The following is an 18,355-nucleotide window of genomic DNA, read 5'->3' as shown; positions in this document are numbered from 1 at the left end:
TATATACATTACTAATAAGAAAAAAAATATCAAATTGTACACTTTAAATATTTTTTAAAAATTGGGCTTTGAACTTGAGCTATTCAATAAAAGTGATACCATTATCAGATTTTGAAGATAAGTGATGAGAGAAAGTTTGAGGAAACACGAAATACTTAACTTCTCTTTTTCTCTCTAATATGATAAATTATTTTTGTCTTCGTATGCTTCCTATTCTAAAGTTATCTATATCTAATAACTTAAAAAATAAATCATACAATTTAAAGGAAATAAAATAAAAATACAACAATAATGGGGATATGTGTATAAAAGCAGTTGATTGAACTTGGTGTACCCCCCAAAAAATAATAAATAAAATAAAAAAAAATACAACAATAATGAGCATTAGGGCATAGACTTTTTGGAAAACATTCTGCTTGTTCCTCAAAATGTTAAACATAGGTTTACCAGATGACCGAGCAGTTCAAATTCTAAGCATATACTGAAGAAGAAACATATGTCCACACAAAACTTACATGCAGATGTTCACAGAGGCATTGTTCATAACAGCCGAAAAAGGGAACTACCCAAATGTTTATCACCTGGTAAATAGATAAGTGCAGTATATACATATATTGGAATATTATTCAGCCATGAAAAGAAATGAAGTACTATATGGGTAAATGCTACAACGTGAATGGACTTTGAAAATATTATGCTAAGAAGCCAGGCACACGGTAAATAAGGCTGGGGACTCCAGCTCACATACACGAGAATCTCTGAGCTAGATATACCCGACTAGCCACTGTATTTAATAGATTGAAGGTAATTAAAACGAGGGAATCTATTAAAGAGTGGAAGGAGAAAAAAGAATCAATGCAGTCTCCTGATATAGCCTTAAAATAAAGTGAGTTGGAGGATAATGTCTCGAAGACAGGAATGCGCCTCCACAATGGTCAATTAAAGCTCCCTTTTGCCTTATTGACCAACCATTTAAAAATCTGCACACAGTGACTGTGGGTCCTTGGGTAATTGGCTCACACCTCACATTACGCTCTTCACAGAGCACGCCATCTCAGACCCCACTCCAGCCACAGTCAGCACTGTTCCTGATGGAACTTTCTTTGACTTAATGCTGGTGAAGAGCTCCAGGTGAACACATCTTACAGCTGGCTCAGGAGGCGCTGTTACTAACCTTAAACATTGTTGCCGCATTTCTCTTTGTTCTGTGTCATCTCACCCCCCAAAACCTCTTCTAATTTATTGTTAGGAAGATAATTAAGGAACTGGTTTTTCTTTTCTTTTTTTCCTTTCTCTTATTTAAACCAAGAGACCACCCCCAAAATAGTAGATTATTATAAATTTCACTTGTTACTTAGGAACGAGAATGTATTCAGTTCTTGAACTACAAAATATTTTTTTTTTGTAAGAGTAATTTCATTGTCTCTAACCGAAAATGTAGGACAGATTGTCTTACTTGAAACAAAACTCAGATGAGTTATTTGCTTCCTAGCAGCCTGCTGACATTGAAATTTCCAAAAAATAAGATACTGCACATGCACGTACTCTACTGTTCTTTATACTTCAAGACACGTGCTATTTGTCGTTCTCACAATGACCCATCGTTGGGCCAGCCCTAATGTAGACGGTCTTTCCCTGCATTATGCCTTGTACCTGTGAGTGACTCTAGGGAGAACCAAAAGGAACCTCCCTTTTGCCTCTGGGCTCATCCTTGGAATTTCCTTTATTTCTTTCATTTCTCAGTCTTACCCCACTCCCAAACTTTGCTACTGCCTAAGTCTTTAAGTACCAAACATCAAACTTAACGCCCCCCCCCCTTGCGCCCCCCACATTCACCGCCCCATTTCTAATTCAGGGGAGGGCTTCCTGTCATTGTGACCCCAGGGAAAGTGAGGACAGAGGTAATTCTCAGTATGTCCCTCTCTATTGCCTCCTGTGCCTTTCAAATCTCTCTCTCACGCCAGCCTTGAATGCTCTTTGACCTTACAGAGACCCTCAAGTGTCAGCTTCCACCATATTCCTCATTCAAGTCTTCTTCAAACTTCTTATCAAGCCTGGACCCATCTATGGTTAATCACCTGAATTTTTTTTTCTTACCAGGATCTTCAACTCTTTTTTTTCTCCCCCTTGCCTTCTCACACATCCAGCTGGTAAATCCTTAATTCTGGCTCACAAAAGTTTCTCTTCTCCACACTTATTTCTGCTCTAGAATGTTCCATAATTAAATGTGTTCCTGTAAATTCCAGTTATTTCATCTCACCTGGGCCCTTAGCAGTATAGGATCATCAAGGACTCCTTCATCAGTGTTTTTTTTTTCCCTCCCATTCCTTTCAAAGATCAGTTCCTTTTAGCCCCACTCACCTTAAGCCTCCGTCCACTGAGGAAACTGAGCGTGAATTTACTTGTCAGAAACTCCTGACTCTTTGCTTCTTCATGCCACCCCTAAGAGACCCATTTTGTATAATGAAAGTACTCTGACAGGGCCCAGGAGAGTGTTTGTTTATTGGGTTGTTTTGGTTTGGTTTTGGATTGGATGAATGTAGAATGTAGAACAAGAGGCATGGTTTTTCTTGTCCAGAGTAGGTAAGTTTCTACTCCTAACAACTGTTGTGGCTGCTGAGAACACCAAAGAGTTCTGGTTCAGTTGGCATTGACTGCCAGTGCTTATGACAGGGAAGAAGGGTATCTTGAGTAATGCCTGTCATCCTTATTTAACCATCATTTGTGAGTACCAGAAGAAGCCACCAGCATCACTTGATTTTCTCACAGGGTTTGCCATGTTCATATTAAGTTATGGGTGGCTGGGGGTCAGAGGAGGGGGGATGTTTTTCATGAGTATTAGCCCAAAATTCACGCTCACGATTTTTAAAGAATTACAGAGGGCAACATTATTAGAAACAAGAGTTTCATATAATTCAAATTTGCTAAGAGGGTGAAACTTAAATGTTCTTCAAAAAAAAAAAAATGTGAAGTTACGGCTGTATTACTTTGGATGGGGAGGAATCCTTTCACAGTGGGTATATATATCAAATTATCACAGTGTACACTTTCAATATCTTAGTTTCGTTAATTATACCTCAGTAAAGCTGAAAAGAAAAAGAAATACATACAAGGTCTTAAGTTAAAAGAAAAAAAAATAAACTTAGTTTACATACTAGGACTGCTCATTTGATTGTGAGACCTTTGAGACTTTTCAAAACATTTTTTGATGACAGTATCACTGTATTTTATCTATTTAAAAATTTTTTTATTTTATAGTGGAATATAGTTGATTAACAATGTTGTGTTAGTTTCAGGTGTACAACGAAGTGATTCAGTTACACATATACATGTATCTATTCTTTCTCAAATTCTTTTCCCATTTAGATTATTACAGAGTATTGAGTAGAGTTCCCTGTGCTAAATAGTAGGTCCTTGTTTATCTGTATGTATGTGTCATTCTCAAACTCCCAGTCATTTTTCCTCATCTTTCCTTTTTCCTTTGTTGCTAAATTAAAAAACTAAGGCACTGTATGGGCCTCAAATGAGTAGATGTGTAGAATGGACCTGCGTAACAGTAAAAGAAGAAGCAAGGATGGGCTGTTCTAATTTTTTACTTAAAAGGAGAAACAGAAAAAAAAAATGAGCTTATTATCAGTGTTTAAGGTATTAATACAGGCAAACTATCCAGGTTTTCTCCCTGAAGGTCCCAACCCTTTCTTATTTTTCTACCTTCATGTTCCTGGACCTCTGAATCCTCACCAGTAGTTTGGGTTTGGAGGGGCCTTTATATCCTCTACTGGCTAGTCCGGAGAAAGGGGGAAAAGGAGAGTTCTGCTTCTTGCTGCTGGGACTGTATTAGAAAGTGGTATCTGGCCTCAGTTGGGCCAAATGTGTTTCCTCCAGAAACATTGTCTGTGTGATGCTTTTATCCATAGAATGTTGTTTTTCTTAAGCTTCGCTTACATTTTTGATCAAAATTGCTTTGTGTGCGTTGGCTTGGATAAACAACTGTGGTATTTAGTGTTGATTACATGGAAAAATGCATTTTATGTGTCAAACCACTGTAAAATTGGGGCTTACTGGGCTCCCTATTTTAGGATTTTCCTGTATCACCCATCATCTACATCAGTTGATTCAACCTGTGAGTATCTTGGGACCATAAAGTGATATTAAGCACATTGTAGTATATATAGTTGGGAAAAAATTGTTGGAATACTGAGTCTACCATGTGTGTGACCTTCAACAAGACACATCCCCCTGAGCCCCTCATGAGTCTCCATTTCCTCATCTGTGTTAGGTAATAATATTACTGGGATATTATTAGGGCTGAGTGTAAACACCAGTTTCCTAGTCAGTGTTTAATAAACATCAATCCCCTCTCCCCCCTCTTGACCTTCCTCTTCACCTGCGTAAATCTTTACACCTGTCTTAATAATCAACAGTACAACATTAGAGCTACCCAGGAATAAAATATAATTGAGCAATGAAATATAGGCAAGCCATTTACTTACCTTATGGTGGGAATAACTAATTTGTTTCTATTTGGGAGATTGGCTTCTGCAAATAATATCTTAATCAATATACTTTTCAGCACTTTATTGAAACGGATTCCTCACTGAGCATACTTTATGTAAAACGCTTGTTCTTGTGTGGTTTGTACTTAGAATTCAGTCTAAAAGAGATTTTTTTTATCATTTTCTGTTTGTTCATTTGCTTATTCATGTATTTTTTTAAAATTGAAGTATGGTTGATTTACGTTATTGTGTTGCAGGCATACAGCAAAGTGATTCAATTACATACATATATACTGAGATCATTTTCGATTATAGTTTAAGATATTGAATATAGTTCCCGGTGCTATCCATGATTATTCATATATTTATTTAATAAACATTTACCAAGTGCTTATTGTGTACCAGAAATTATTCTAGGCATGAGAGTTACGTCTATGAACAGTATGTGAAAAGTATTTTTGATAATAATTATACACTAGGTAAGAGTTGAGTCTAAAAAAATGATCCTTTCCTCAAAGGGACTTGTTGCCTGAATTTTCTTCCCAGATCCAATAGCAATAGACTATCATCACCAATCCTGATTTGCTTGACTTGTCTGTAATAGTAAGTCATTTGAGGGTAAGGATAAGTATTTTATCTTTGTTTTCTCCTTAATCTAGTACCAAACACCAAGCTTATGTACAGACCCTTGTTACAAGTTTGGTGGTGCTGGTAGCAACAGAATTAAGTCATAATGTTCATTTATGCTTTAAGAAGAGGCATTTGCTAAAGAACTTAATCTAAAAGAACGCCTTTGGCAAGGTGGCAGCTGTGAATTTAGGGAACTCTGAAGCCATCCAGCTGGTTCCTAGAGCAGATTAAAGACCCTATTTATTGATGCAATCAGGAATTCCATATTTATTGTACTGTATGCATTTTCATAATCCTTAGAAAGTATTCATGAAGCAAAATATTTGCTGTAAAAAAGTTCACCTTCCAGCCATAAAAAAGAATGAAATAATGCCATTTGCAGCAACATGGTTGGACCTAGAGATTACTGTACTAAGTGAGGTAAGTCAGACAAATATCATATATCACATATGTAGAATCTAAAAAAATGGTGCAAATGAACTTATTTACAAGACAGAAATAGACTCACTGACAGAGAAAACAAATTTATGGTTACCAAAGGGAATAGCTGGGGCGAGGATAAGAAGTTTGGGATTAACATATACACACTACTATATATAAAATAGGTAAACAACGAGGACCTCCTGGATAGCACAAGGGACTATACCTAGCTTGTAATAACCTATAAGAATCTGAAAAAAGAGTATATATACATATAACTGAATCACTTTGTTGTACACTTGAAACTAACACATTGTAAATTAATTATACTTTAAAAAAAAAGTTCATCTTCACTGTGGTTCTTTTTTATGTGGAAAGGCCAACTTTACATCCAGAACACATTAAAAATGTCAGATGAGGCATGCTGCTTTCTGTGACTCAATGAAAGTGGCCATCAAATTCTATACAAGTTTCATCTAAGCTATTGGCACAGAGCATTCATAAGTTTAACATCTATACATTTAATATTGATTATTTTTAACTGAAAAATTAAGAGAAAGACTAATTTCCTGTTGTCAGGCTCTAAGTATTCTCTGCAATTTTTTTTAAAACTTTTACTGCAATGTTATTGACCCTAAAGTAAGACAGATGTGTTTTAATTGGTCTCACTAATGATATTGACTAGTACGGTGTGGCCTAAAGTAGCAAGGATAACATTTTTTGAATTTGAACCTTTTGTTTTTCCAGTTTATGTTCCTGTGATGTGTGTGTGCATGTGTGTGTGTGTGTGTGATCGTTTAGATCCCTAACTGCTTGGTAATTCTAAAGGGAAAAGTAGACAATCATTTATTTGAGATGTACCAGGTGTCAAACACCATACTGCATGCCCCGGAGTACATTGTCTTACTTAAACATCACCACAAGTCTTTGAAAGAGTTTATTGCAAGCTGTGTTTTATAAATGGGAAAGTTGAGGCTCAGAATTTGAATATTTTTATCACACTTATACTACTAAGAAGTAGAGATCTGGAGTCTGACACAAATCTTTATTCTTTCCACTGTACCGTACATGGTCCTCTTAGAACATTCCTTTCCATTTCTTTCTGAGACTTTGGTTTTCTGTTTCTGTTTTATTAATATGACTATGTTCATTATAAACTACATCAAATTCTAGCCGGGAAGAATCAAGGAATATGTAAGTTTAGGAGCTAATGACTTCTAAGTTAATAAATTCTAAAGGAGGAGCCTCTCCTGGCACTAAGAAGCTGTCATCCCCGCAGTCATTGGGTGGCCCTGGTGTGTTTCGGCAGTCACCTGAGGGAGCCTGTCAGCCATTGTCCCCCTTGTTAGGACCAGGAAATATGACTGGGACATTTCATCCCCTCCTTTCTGCACAATATGTATTCTATTTGTAATATGGTTGTCAGTTCCCCTTTCTTTCCAGCCATCCATCATCATTCAGCATTTTCTCTGGTGCCTGTCACCTGGCCTGTGACAGCGGGGCTTAGACTGGAAGCATAATGAATGAGGGGGAGGGAGGTGTGCTGGCCTGTCCCCTGCTCTTCTCCGGACTGAGCAACATGTTCCCTAAGAACGTTCGTGGCAGCGGCTCCCAGGTTGCTTGATTACTGGAAGGCTTGTGAGGAGGGGCGAGTGTTGTTTCTCATTCAGAATATTGAAAAGCTAGAATAAACCTCAGAGGGTACAGACTCCCAGAGCCATGCGGTCTTTGGCCATGGCCTTTACTTGTGGTTCTGACAGCTTTACTTTCAAGAGTATTTTCTCTGGGTTGGTGCTGTTTATTAGTAACTTAGTAAGCTAGATTTAGACTTGTAATCTGTAAAGAGGAAATCACATCAAATACAATGTTGATGGCACTTGGTAATGGGCCTGGAAAAGTATACAGTGCTCCTGTAGATGGAAATTTGGTTGCAGGTTGAGGTAGAGAGGGGAATTTTTTTTCTTTCTTTTCCTTTCCCTTCCTTCCTTCCTTCCTTTCCCTCCCCTCCTTCCTTCCTTTTTCTTTCTTTCTTTCCTTCTTTCCTCCCTTCCCCCCCCTTTCTTTCTTTCTTTCTTTCTTTCTTTTTTTTTTTTTCTCTCTCTCCCTCCCTCCCTCTCTCTTTCTTTCTTTCTCTTATAATCCTGCCCAATTTTTCCTTTTATTTAGTTTAACCCTACTGTGTGAATTGGTAATAGCCTTTATGTACCTAATAGGGATTTAGAAGAAATGAAACTATTAATTAGTTTCTAGCTTGATGCATGATCACCATGTCCTTATTTTGACAGCCAAATATTCCTCCCACTGACATTTCTAGTGGCTACTGTGCCTTATTTTTGGCATCACATCTTTATCTTTTATCTGTATTCCCCATATGATTCTTATCAACAAATGCTGACGAAGCACACCTACTACCTGTAAGGCTTTGGGGATACCGAGAGCATTGCTGACATTTGCTGGTTCCTAGCAGTTTACCAAGGACTTGCACATAATACTTTCTCATCTAATTCTCATAATATTCTACTAAGTTAGGTTATCGTTTCTTCCTTCATTCAATAGATGTATTTTTTTATAAGCACTTTCTGGGTTGTTACATTCCAAGTGGGGAAAATGTTACATAAGAATTAGAAAACAAATGACAGTAACAGAAGAGACCTATGTTAAGGGTGTATGGTTTATTTTATAAAAAGTCACTGTTACTGGAACTGTGGACATTGGGAGAGGGGCAGTTGACAGTTTGGGGCTAGACCTGGGCCCTACAGGAACGGTAGGAGGGGAGAGGTCTCCCGAGAGATATCTCAGTGTGGACCAAGGCACTGGGGTGGTCGTGCATACAGTATGTTCAGTGTGCAGGAAGATGCTAGTTTGGAGCTGGGTTAATCAGGACTGTGTTTAATTATTGAGTATCTAAAATCAGAAGACTTCAGAATGTTTAGAAACCATTAGAGATCATGCAGTTCAACTCACATTTGTCCTTTAAAGAAATGCTCATATTGAGTAGATCAGTGCCCTACTTTTTGTGTGTAGATTTATTTATTTTGTGGGAAGTCATTTATGTTGTTCCTGGAGAGCAGAATATAACCTGTTTCTTTCTACACACACGCACGCTTCCTTGGTGATTCAATTCTGACTCGATTTTATGGTCTTAGAAAGAGAAGTGTTAATGAAGAAGATATTTTTATTCTGCTGTTTTTTTTGTCTGTATCCATACCATGTGATCTTTTGAGAAGGATTTTTATTAAAGGAGTAGTGTTCGTTGTAGTGTTGTTGCTCTCCTTTTGCTTTCCTTTTAACTGAGCAAAATCACTGACTTAGCCGAATACTGGTGTCTCCAATGCAAATATAATAAATAATGCAAGATGGATTTTTTTTCCAAATGAGAACAAGCAGCTCATGATTTCGAATCAAGAGCTGTACATGCCATTATATTTTGTTTTTCTTAAGAAAAACCATCCTTTGATTAGTTAGTGGAAACAACTGATCCATATGGGATTTGTCTAGACTCCGATGCCTCTGGGAAGTCTTGACGATCCAGGCTATAGATTTGTAAAGCTTCACGTGTTTTTATCAGTCAATTTCCAAGATACCTCAGAGACCATTAAGGCAGATAATATATCAGGTGAGATTTAGTTATGTTTGGTATCATGCAAAGAACTATAATTAAAAAGAAACTTTAATTTAGAAAAAAGAAATGCAATATTATAAGTGTAGATTGTTAGGGTTTTGAGAAAGTCTGTTAAATAGCATCTACCTTTCCTGTCAGAGTTCTGACACTGTTATGAAATAATATAAGGAAGTAAATGGTGAAATACCACTTTTATATTGATGTAAGCTAGACTGAAAGATGTAGCCTAGTTTGAGAGCAAAATGAGTTGCGGACTGAACATCAAAAAGTAAGTAAATAAGTGGTCCAGGTGCTAGACCACTTTCTCCAAGGTAGGACCTTTGCTGCTAAACTTAGTGAGACAGCGCTGACTTTGTACAGGCATTCCAGTTTCTAAAGTGCAATGAGAGGGATGCTGAGCTGTGCATGCCCAGCTTTTTCTTCTCAATTTTACCAAAGGAGTTACTTCACTTCCCCTGAGTGGGTAAAAGATGGAGAGAGGCCAGGGATTACTTTAACTGAGCTTGATTGTAATGCAAAGAAACATGAGGAGTGGAGGGACGGGGGAGCATTTTCTGCAACACCCCAAGATGTACGTTTGTCGCATTCTAAACTCTGAAATTGGGATATATCTTAAATCAGTGACATCTTAGTTGCTGTCGACCGGAAGACGGTCATAATGAGTTGGTTTTGCCTCGGTACGCGTGAGCCGAGTGGTTATTCTTCACATCTTGACCCTTCCGTATTTCAATTAGTGAACCTCTTAAGGACCATTTGAGGAAAGAGTATGAATCTTGGTTGGTATAAGAACACCTTCTTTTTAAACCTTCTAGTAGTATCAAGAACATATCAACATTAAACCTTGCAGAATGGGTATCAGCAGCTTGGAGTAAATACTTTAAGAAATCCACTTACTGGAACTGTTTAGAAAACAAAGATAGTGACAGTTCTGAGCCAACTTTCAGAAGAGCTGGACTCTCAATATTAAATAGCTTTAAGAATACCTTAGCCAACTTTTCTTATGTTTTCTTATTATATGTGTATGAGAGATTTGGGCTAAACATCTATTTTCAAAAACTTTAATAAAGCCTTAAATTTAAATTATTTTAAATTATTTAACCTAGTTCTGTATATTTAACCTACAAAGAACTTTTCAGTAAGAAAAAAAGGATTCTAGGTAATAAGGAAGCATTGTACACTTCAGTTAGCAGGATTTTTTTGTCTTAGTGTTACTTATAACAGTAGTGTATCTTACAATTACTGGGGTCTTAGGTTTGATGAAATATGCTCAGTTAGCTTCATAAGGGCCTCTGCTCCAACATTTAGAGCTCTAGACAAGCCTGAATGGTACTTCTTCCTTCCCCTGAAGGTTGACACTGGTGATGAGAGATCAAAATTTTAACCTTAACTGGGTTGTACCCTTGCACTGTTTCTTTAAATATACAGCTATTCTTACTGTGCTTCCATGTTCTCACTCCAGAGTGAAAATGCTAATCCATTGCTTATTTAATAAGAAAGACTGGATCAAGTCATTCAAAATACAGTAATTTTGTAAATATTAAAGGCAGCTGTTTTCAAAGATGATCTTCCTTACGATAGTATAACATACGAGGCTTATTTCTTTGTAAAAGTCCTAATAAGCTAATCTTGCTTTTATTTTTTTCTAAAAGGGGGTCCTGACGACAACTTAATTGACGGTGGAGGAACAAAGTTTGTCTGCAAACCTGGAGCCAGAAATATTACTGTCATATTCCATCCATTATTAAGGTAAGTCAAATCCTATGGACTTACTGAAGGTCAATATTTTCATTATTTATGCTGATGTACTGCATGCCAATAGATCAGTCAGCGAGCGTTGAAACAAGTCATAAAAAGAACTCGTTCCATTTTATAGGACCTCACAAAGTTCGTCAATAGAAAAATAATGTCAACGTACTAAGTAGCTATTGGTCTCAGGAGTAATACTTCATAAATACGTTTATTTGATTTTCTTTCTTTCCTACTCCCTGTCCCGCTCCTTGTCGCGGTCCCTCCCTTCCCCTCCTTAACTATTTCAGGGGTTGGCAAACTGTGGCCCACAGGAGAAGTCTAGCCTGTCCCTTGTTTCTGTAAATAAATGTTTATTGCCAGAGTCAGGCTCATCCACTTATGTATTGCCCATAGCAGGGTTGGGGGCTCTCGTTGCAGAGTTGAATATTTGCAACAGAATCCATATCCCTCACAGAACCTAATATATTTACTTACTGACCCTTTACGGGAAAAAACTGCAGACCCATGATCTGTCTCACTGTTTTAAACTAATGACTCAGATATCCTTTGAGAATTGGCAGGTCTCTGAACAAATATGATTTGTATGTGGTTTTATATATTAAAGGCTAAAACTTGATGGTGATTAGAATAAAATCTATTAAAATCTATTAAAATGCTCAGTTTGTGATGCTATGATATAAGAAAATAAGAATCTGTGATACTTCCATTTAAAAACTTCTAAGCCTTAAATACCTTTAAAAAGATACTTTGGGGGCACAGGGAAGGGGAGTGGTTGTTTAGTGGATCTAAAATTGCAGTTTTACAAAGTGAAAAAGTTCTACAGATGTTATACAACAATATGCGTATAGTTGAGACTGCTGTACTGTACACCTGAAAAAGGTTAAGAAATGGTAAATTACATGTTATATGTTTTTGAGCACAAAAAAAACAGGTACTTTGGGGACACGGATATACAATGTAATATTAATTGTATGTTTTCTTTATAATGAGCCAGTATTTAGTTTTGCTGTATTTTCATACAGTGGACCAGAAACTCTTGGGTTCATTAAAAGTTAGGTATCTCAGATCATCACATTAACTTTCTCAGGTAACTCCTATAACATTTGAGGCATTTGGAATAACAGTTAAACAGATGCTACTGAATTGGCCAGAGATAATACTGTATACACTTTCCCAAAACAGAAGCAACTTATTGCTGGAATTATCCTATCTTCTCATTAACCAGCACTTACTAATTGATATCTTTAGAACTAGTTTAATTCAAATCTCTTATTTAGGTAGCCAGTTTTAACAATTATAGTGGAGTATTTTACCCAATTTACCCAATTAATTTTAAATGTGAAAACAAAAATTCAAAAGTTGAAGTACAAAAATATCTGACTTTCACATAATTGAAAATGACATTTTTGAAGAAACATTAATCTTAAAAAATGTTTTAGCAGCAAGTAAATTCACGTGAGTTAAGAATTATGGAATTAAGAGAATTAAAACTATTCCTCTATAAATTTAGTCGCTTTATACATATATGTATAAATCAATTCAATTTATATATATAAATCAATGAATTTATATATATAATTCATTATAGATATGTACATATAAGTAAATTATCAATTCAACATTTAGAATTTCTAAATTAACTAACAACTATCACATGTATATCAACTGACTGGTGATGAGTTTAGTACTTACTCTCTTTTCCAATTACAATTGATTTCCACTTAGTCAGTGTTGCTAATTGTTAGGAAAATAGGAAGATAGCTTAATCATTACAGGCATCTTCTAACCTAGATTTAACGCCATAATTTACTGCCGAGTTATGCTATGGCTTCAATAAATGGAATCTTTATGTTTCCATTTGTTTTTAACTAGGGAAGAAATCTTTTGGAAGTTTCTTAGCAGTGTTGTCAGTAACCACTTTTCAAGAGGTTTTTTTTTTTCCCCATAAACTTATTTTTTTCTCTTTAAACACAAAGTTAGGAGAATGGAAAAAATACACACTTATTTCACACTTAATAACATGCATTTCTGGTAAAATACTGGTAGAGTTTAATGTATTCCTGACAGTTCTTTTTTACTGTTATATTTATATTGCTTCACTAGAGAGTTGTTTCGAGGCTTGATAATACTCCTGCTAGTTTTACTCATTTGTTTGGTCTCTACTTTGACTCAGTGTTTTAATTTATTATTGATTAGAACTGCAGAAAGTTTTGTTGCATAATGAAAATAGTAGATCATTTTTTCTCTGTGTAACTCCTAGTGCAAGTCACAAGGCTATTATGAGGCCTGCAAGGTGAATTAATTCCTTTCTAAGCAGGTGATCATTATAGACTTTAAATTAGCCTTTGGGTCAGATTTTAACCTGGCTTCTCAGACCCATTGTAGAGCCTCAGCTGAACGCTCATAACGGGCTTACGGAACCGCAAATGACTAAGATATTTTAGTGGTGATGGTGGTGTTTTTGTTTGTTTGCTTTTTAGGTTTTACACTTCAGTGTTGGTTGATTTATTGTTTCTTCTAAAGTTTAGAAATTTATGAGAGTTCCCTGGTGGCCTAGTGGTTAAGATTCTGGGCTTTCACTGCCATGGCCTGGGTTCAGTCCCTGGTGGGGGAACTGAGAATCCTGAAAGCCATGCAGCGCAGCCAAAAAATTACATAAACAAACAAATAAATAAAGTTTAGCCATTTAGTTTGATAATGTTAGGAATCAGTGTGCATTATCATACTAGTATATTTCATTTTTACAATTATCATAAAACATTTCTCGTTTCTCCTGTAGTCATTTATTTATTCATAATCAACACTTTCTGGAAGTGTTTATTAACTGCTTATGATGTGTTTTCTTTTCTCTAAATTAGATGTGGACTCTTCTTTAGAAATAGTCACTTAATTTTATGAGATTCTTTAAATAAAGTATGTATAGAGACCATTTTCCATCCTTTGGAATGTCCCTTGCTTTTTCTTTTTTTTACTTGCTAGTTCAAAGTGAATGTGATTTAGCATTTTATTGTTTAAAAGACAATATAACATAGTGGGAGAGACAGTGTGGAAGAGTTGAAAGATGAATAAAGCACAAATTTTGAAATTAGAAATGGAAACCACAACAAGTTATCTAGGTTCCAATCTAGGTTCCTTTACTTCAGTTTGACTCACAGGTTATTTATTGGTTATTTATTGGTTATTGGTTATTTATTGGACTCTGATTCTATGCCAGGTGCTGGGGAACTAAAAAGAACTAAGATCAAACCCTTGCCTTCAGGTACTCACTTGGTAGCTGTGTGAATGGCACAAAGTAAGAAGCTTGAAAACATCAATTACTGGAGAGGATGTGGATCAATGGGATCTCTTATACCCAGTGTGTGAATCAGTATGGCCTCTCTTGAAACCAGTTTGATATTATTGAGCAATTACATATCCTGTTACCCAGTTTGCCTCCTAATGTGTTTCTCCTTGTCTGGAGTGACTCACATTATTTTTCCATCCCAATTTTCTTTCTCTGATTATAATAATCTTTATTTATAACTTACATCATAGTCAAAGAGTAAGTTTGGAAGGGGCTTATCACAAGTTGGCTTTTATCACAAGCCAACACCTATTTAAACAGTGTATCATTTTCTTACACTATCTCTTGGCAGTCAAGTGTTTTTTATTGGATGGGAGAAAACCTTAAGTGTGTGGGTCCTTCATTTTTCATTGTTACTTTTCCCCTTTGTCTAGCAAATCTTGTACCCTGTCTTCCTGAAACTTTGCATATGGATTTTCTACACTTCGTTTATTTAAAATATTCTTTTCATAATTTTTATTCAACTGGCAGTGTGTTCTGTGCAGCCTAAAGGTTTTCAATATTGGAAACCGAATCACCCTGCTGAAGAGCACATAGCAGATTCCCATTATGCTGTTTTATATATTCTTAGCAGTTGTTTATACCTTCCTCCTATAAAATCATCATACAAGGTCCCAGATCTGGTAACTCTCGTACTTTTCTCATAACCACTGCAGTCTCATCACTGGGAAATCATACCGGGTTCTGGAGGCAAGTATACCGACTTCCAGTTGGTTCACTGCCCATTAACTCTGCCTGCCCCTTGACTTGTTTATTTAATGCTTTTTGTTACTATTTTCTCTTGCTAGTTAAGAAACCAGCAGTTTGCCTTTTAGAGAGTGAAATTTTAGAAAGATGAGGTATAGTAATCTTTACCTTGCTTGCTTTACTCAGCCTAACAAGACATTGTGTGCATTTAAACCCTTAATGTAAGCTTTTAATGATGAGGTCATCTTATCCATTTTTCTGCCCGTGCGTCTAAAATGAACAAAAAGCATATTGAAATAAAAAGCATCTTGAATAAAAAGCCATGGCTAGGTGGATTCTGAAATACTTTGACCACATTATAGACCTAGAAAGTGATAGGACTAATACCTCCCCCGGCTCCCACTGACGTATTTGTTATTTTTTAGTTTCTCTGGAAACATTTAAGAGTAATGGATAGATTCACTCCAATAAATGGGTTTTATTTTAAAGGTCTTGAATTGGGGGAACAGAAGGAAGATACATTAATGTTGAAATTTGAATGGCATATTTCCTTTCTGTTGTCTAGGTCTGACATGCATTTAGATTTTTTTTCAAAAATTTCTAGTTTTGAATAATTACATCATGGTAATCATTAACCACGATGTCTAACTGTGAAGAAACCTTTACCAACAAAGTGTGCATTTTATTGAAGTATCAACCACAGTTTGATATAGAGTAATATTTTTTAGTTACAATTAATATATAATCTAGCCATTTCAGAAACTTTGAAATTACTTTGTGGCTGCTATTTGTGGGGACTTTGCAGGAAGGGGGTAAGAATTTGTTTTTCCCTGTGGGTTTTTTTTTTTTTATAAATTTATTTTATTTTTATTTATTGGCTGTGTTGGGTCTTCGTTACTGTGTGCAGGCTTTCTCTAGTTGCGGTGAGTGGGGGCCACTCTTCGTTGTGGTGCACAGGTTCTCATTGTGGTGGTGTTTCTTGTTGTGGAGCACAGGCTCTAGGTGCGTGGGCTTCAGTAGTTGCAGCATGTGGGCTCATTAGTTGTGGCTCAAGGGCTCTAGAGCACAGGCTCAGTAGTTGTGGCGCACAGGCTTAGTTGCTTAGCAGCATGTGGGATCTTCCCGGACCAGGGATCAAACCCGTGTCCCCTGCATTGGCCGGTGAATTCTTAACCACTGTTAAGGGAAGCCCTCCCTATGTTTTTTTTATTTCTTATTATTCTTTATTCTCTAAAAACCTAAAAACAGAGAATATATTGTGCCTTAGATTTGTTAATACAATTCTTTTATATAGCAAAAAATGGGTGAAAACAGAATTACTACTTTAAAAATATAAATGATTGCAGTGTCTAACTGAAGTATTTAGAAAACAGTCTAAAGCTTTACCTCTCTCTCTCTCTTTACTGCATGCATTTATTATTGCATACATTCTGGAACTATTAGGCACATTAGTGGGGAGTATTACTAATGAAAACAAAGTCATGTATTTGACTGTTGTACTCACCATCTCATATCTGTAGGCTTTGGGTTTTAAAGGTGGAATCATCAAAGAAAGGTGGCAGGATTTAATGCAGCCCATCAGTGTTTAAGAAACAAAAATTCCAAGTGTTTAGAGCCAGGACAAGTCAGAAATGAGAACACAGAAGTCCAAAGAAGTCATCTTACTGTGTCCTCACGTAGCCTCTTCCCCTTCTAACAAGGACACTAGCCCTATTGGATTAGGGTCTCAGCATCATGACCTCATTTAACCTTAATTATCTACCACAGAGAATGTACATTAAATACAGAGAATGGACTGAGGACGTGGGGTTGGGGGGCAGGGGGCGAAGGGGAAGCTGGGATGAAGTGAGAGAGTAGCATAGACATACATACACTACCAACTGTAAAATAGCTAGTGGGATATTGCTGTATAACAAAGGGAGATCAACTCGATGATAGGTTGATGCCTTAGAGGGCCAGGACAGGGAGAACGGGAGGGAGTCACGGGAGGGAGGGGATACGGGGATATATGTATAAATACAGCTGATTCACTTTGGTGTACCTCAAAAGCTGGTACAAGAGTTTAAAGCAATTATATTCCAATAAAGAGCTTAAAAAATTTTTTGCTGTTAGAATGAACTTGGGAAATTAATTTATTAAATGACTTAATCATTCTTTTAGCACTGGAGCCATTGTTTTAATGGAAAGGAGTTAGGTATATTGCATGTTAGAGAGGATAGACCACTGAAAGTGGGCAGAGTGGAGGGCAGGAGTGACCACTTTTTAGTCTTAGATGTTGACCAAATCACTGTGTGTCTTAGTTTTCTGTATCTACAAAATAGAGGAGTTGGTTGGTCTGGATTTTTTCTGTCTTTCAACTTTTGTGATTTTGTGATGGGGAAATGCTTTTATAATATTTAGGGGCTCCAAAGTCCTGACATTTAAAATCTGAACAATCCAAATGACAATGCATTGTTTCTTTTGCTTATTTGCTTCAACCAGCTTTTAAAAGGCATTTGGCTCTTGAAGGTAATGAGCACTTTGCATTTATGAAGTACCTTTCTTATGAGACAATTGAAAGAACAGATGTTTGCAGTCTTGGGGTGACTTAGCAGAGATTAGAGGCTGGAGACATAGTGGATGATGGTGGTATTTAAAGTTGCAAAAATGTCCCTGATGCTTCCTCTGTTGAACACAGCTGAAATATTAAACATCCAGGCTGTGAGCATTTTCCACTATTTACTTTCAGACATATTTCATTAAATCAGGCAGCAATGAAACACTTCTGGGGTAGAACCAAAAATATTTATTGGTCAGTAGGAGTAGGCTGGCACTTAGGTCAGTTAGGGAGATGCAGCTTTCATGGCCACGTGGGCTTTGGTGGTAGACAGTATCTCTGGTTGTCTGTGTGCCTTTCTTCAGGCAAATAGCAGTAGGAACAAGTAATTGTGATCATACCGTCTAATCATTTTGTCCATAATTATGGAGAAGAATAACTTCTAAAAGTTAATCTTGTCAGATGTAGAAGCTGCCAGGTAGCAACAGTATAGGGAACTGTTTCAAAGCCTGAGAGAATGGCTATCAATGAAAACTATTTTCTAAGACTTCATCTTAGTTTAGTTTGGACATTCAGAAAGTGCTCTTTTTAAGGGTGAAGCCATTAACCCTCCTCTGTCTAGTGAAAGTCCTCTACCCCTCCTAACAATTAGGTCTCCTGAAGTGGAAAATATATCTCCGATAGACAGCCCACTTTGACAGTATTATCCAAAGAGACTTTGCAAATGTTGTTATGCCATTAGCCTGTGAACATGTTATGAAGGAGTTATCCTGTGTGACATTCCAGATACATGAGAGTTTTAAATAGTTGTGGCTGAACTATAAATTGTTTGCTCTTAAAGAAGTAGTATGGTTGATGGGCTCCGTTGCAGG

General features: G+C 36.6%; 1 protein-coding gene across 3 annotated transcripts in view; it reads left to right on the top strand.

Annotated features, from left to right (window-relative positions):
- Positions 1 to 18,355, top strand: part of EXOC4 (exocyst complex component 4) — a 752,882-nt gene that overhangs the window by 321,506 nt on the left and 413,021 nt on the right. For all 3 annotated transcript variants that reach the window (XR_009053126.1, XM_057730962.1, XM_057730963.1), the window contains exon 10: positions 10,818 to 10,914. Coding sequence is in view for 2 of the 3 variants with exons in the window: in XM_057730962.1 (XP_057586945.1) it covers positions 10,818 to 10,914 (97 nt within the window). In the remaining variant the exon portion in view is untranslated. The remainder of the gene's footprint in view (positions 1 to 10,817; positions 10,915 to 18,355) is intronic.

The sequence above is a fragment of the Hippopotamus amphibius genome, chromosome 4 (assembly GCF_030028045.1).
Source record: "Hippopotamus amphibius kiboko isolate mHipAmp2 chromosome 4, mHipAmp2.hap2, whole genome shotgun sequence".
Classification (NCBI taxonomy): Eukaryota; Metazoa; Chordata; class Mammalia; order Artiodactyla; family Hippopotamidae; genus Hippopotamus; species Hippopotamus amphibius.
The sequence above is the reverse complement of the archived record's forward strand: the minus strand, read 5'-3'. Positions and strand labels throughout refer to the sequence as shown.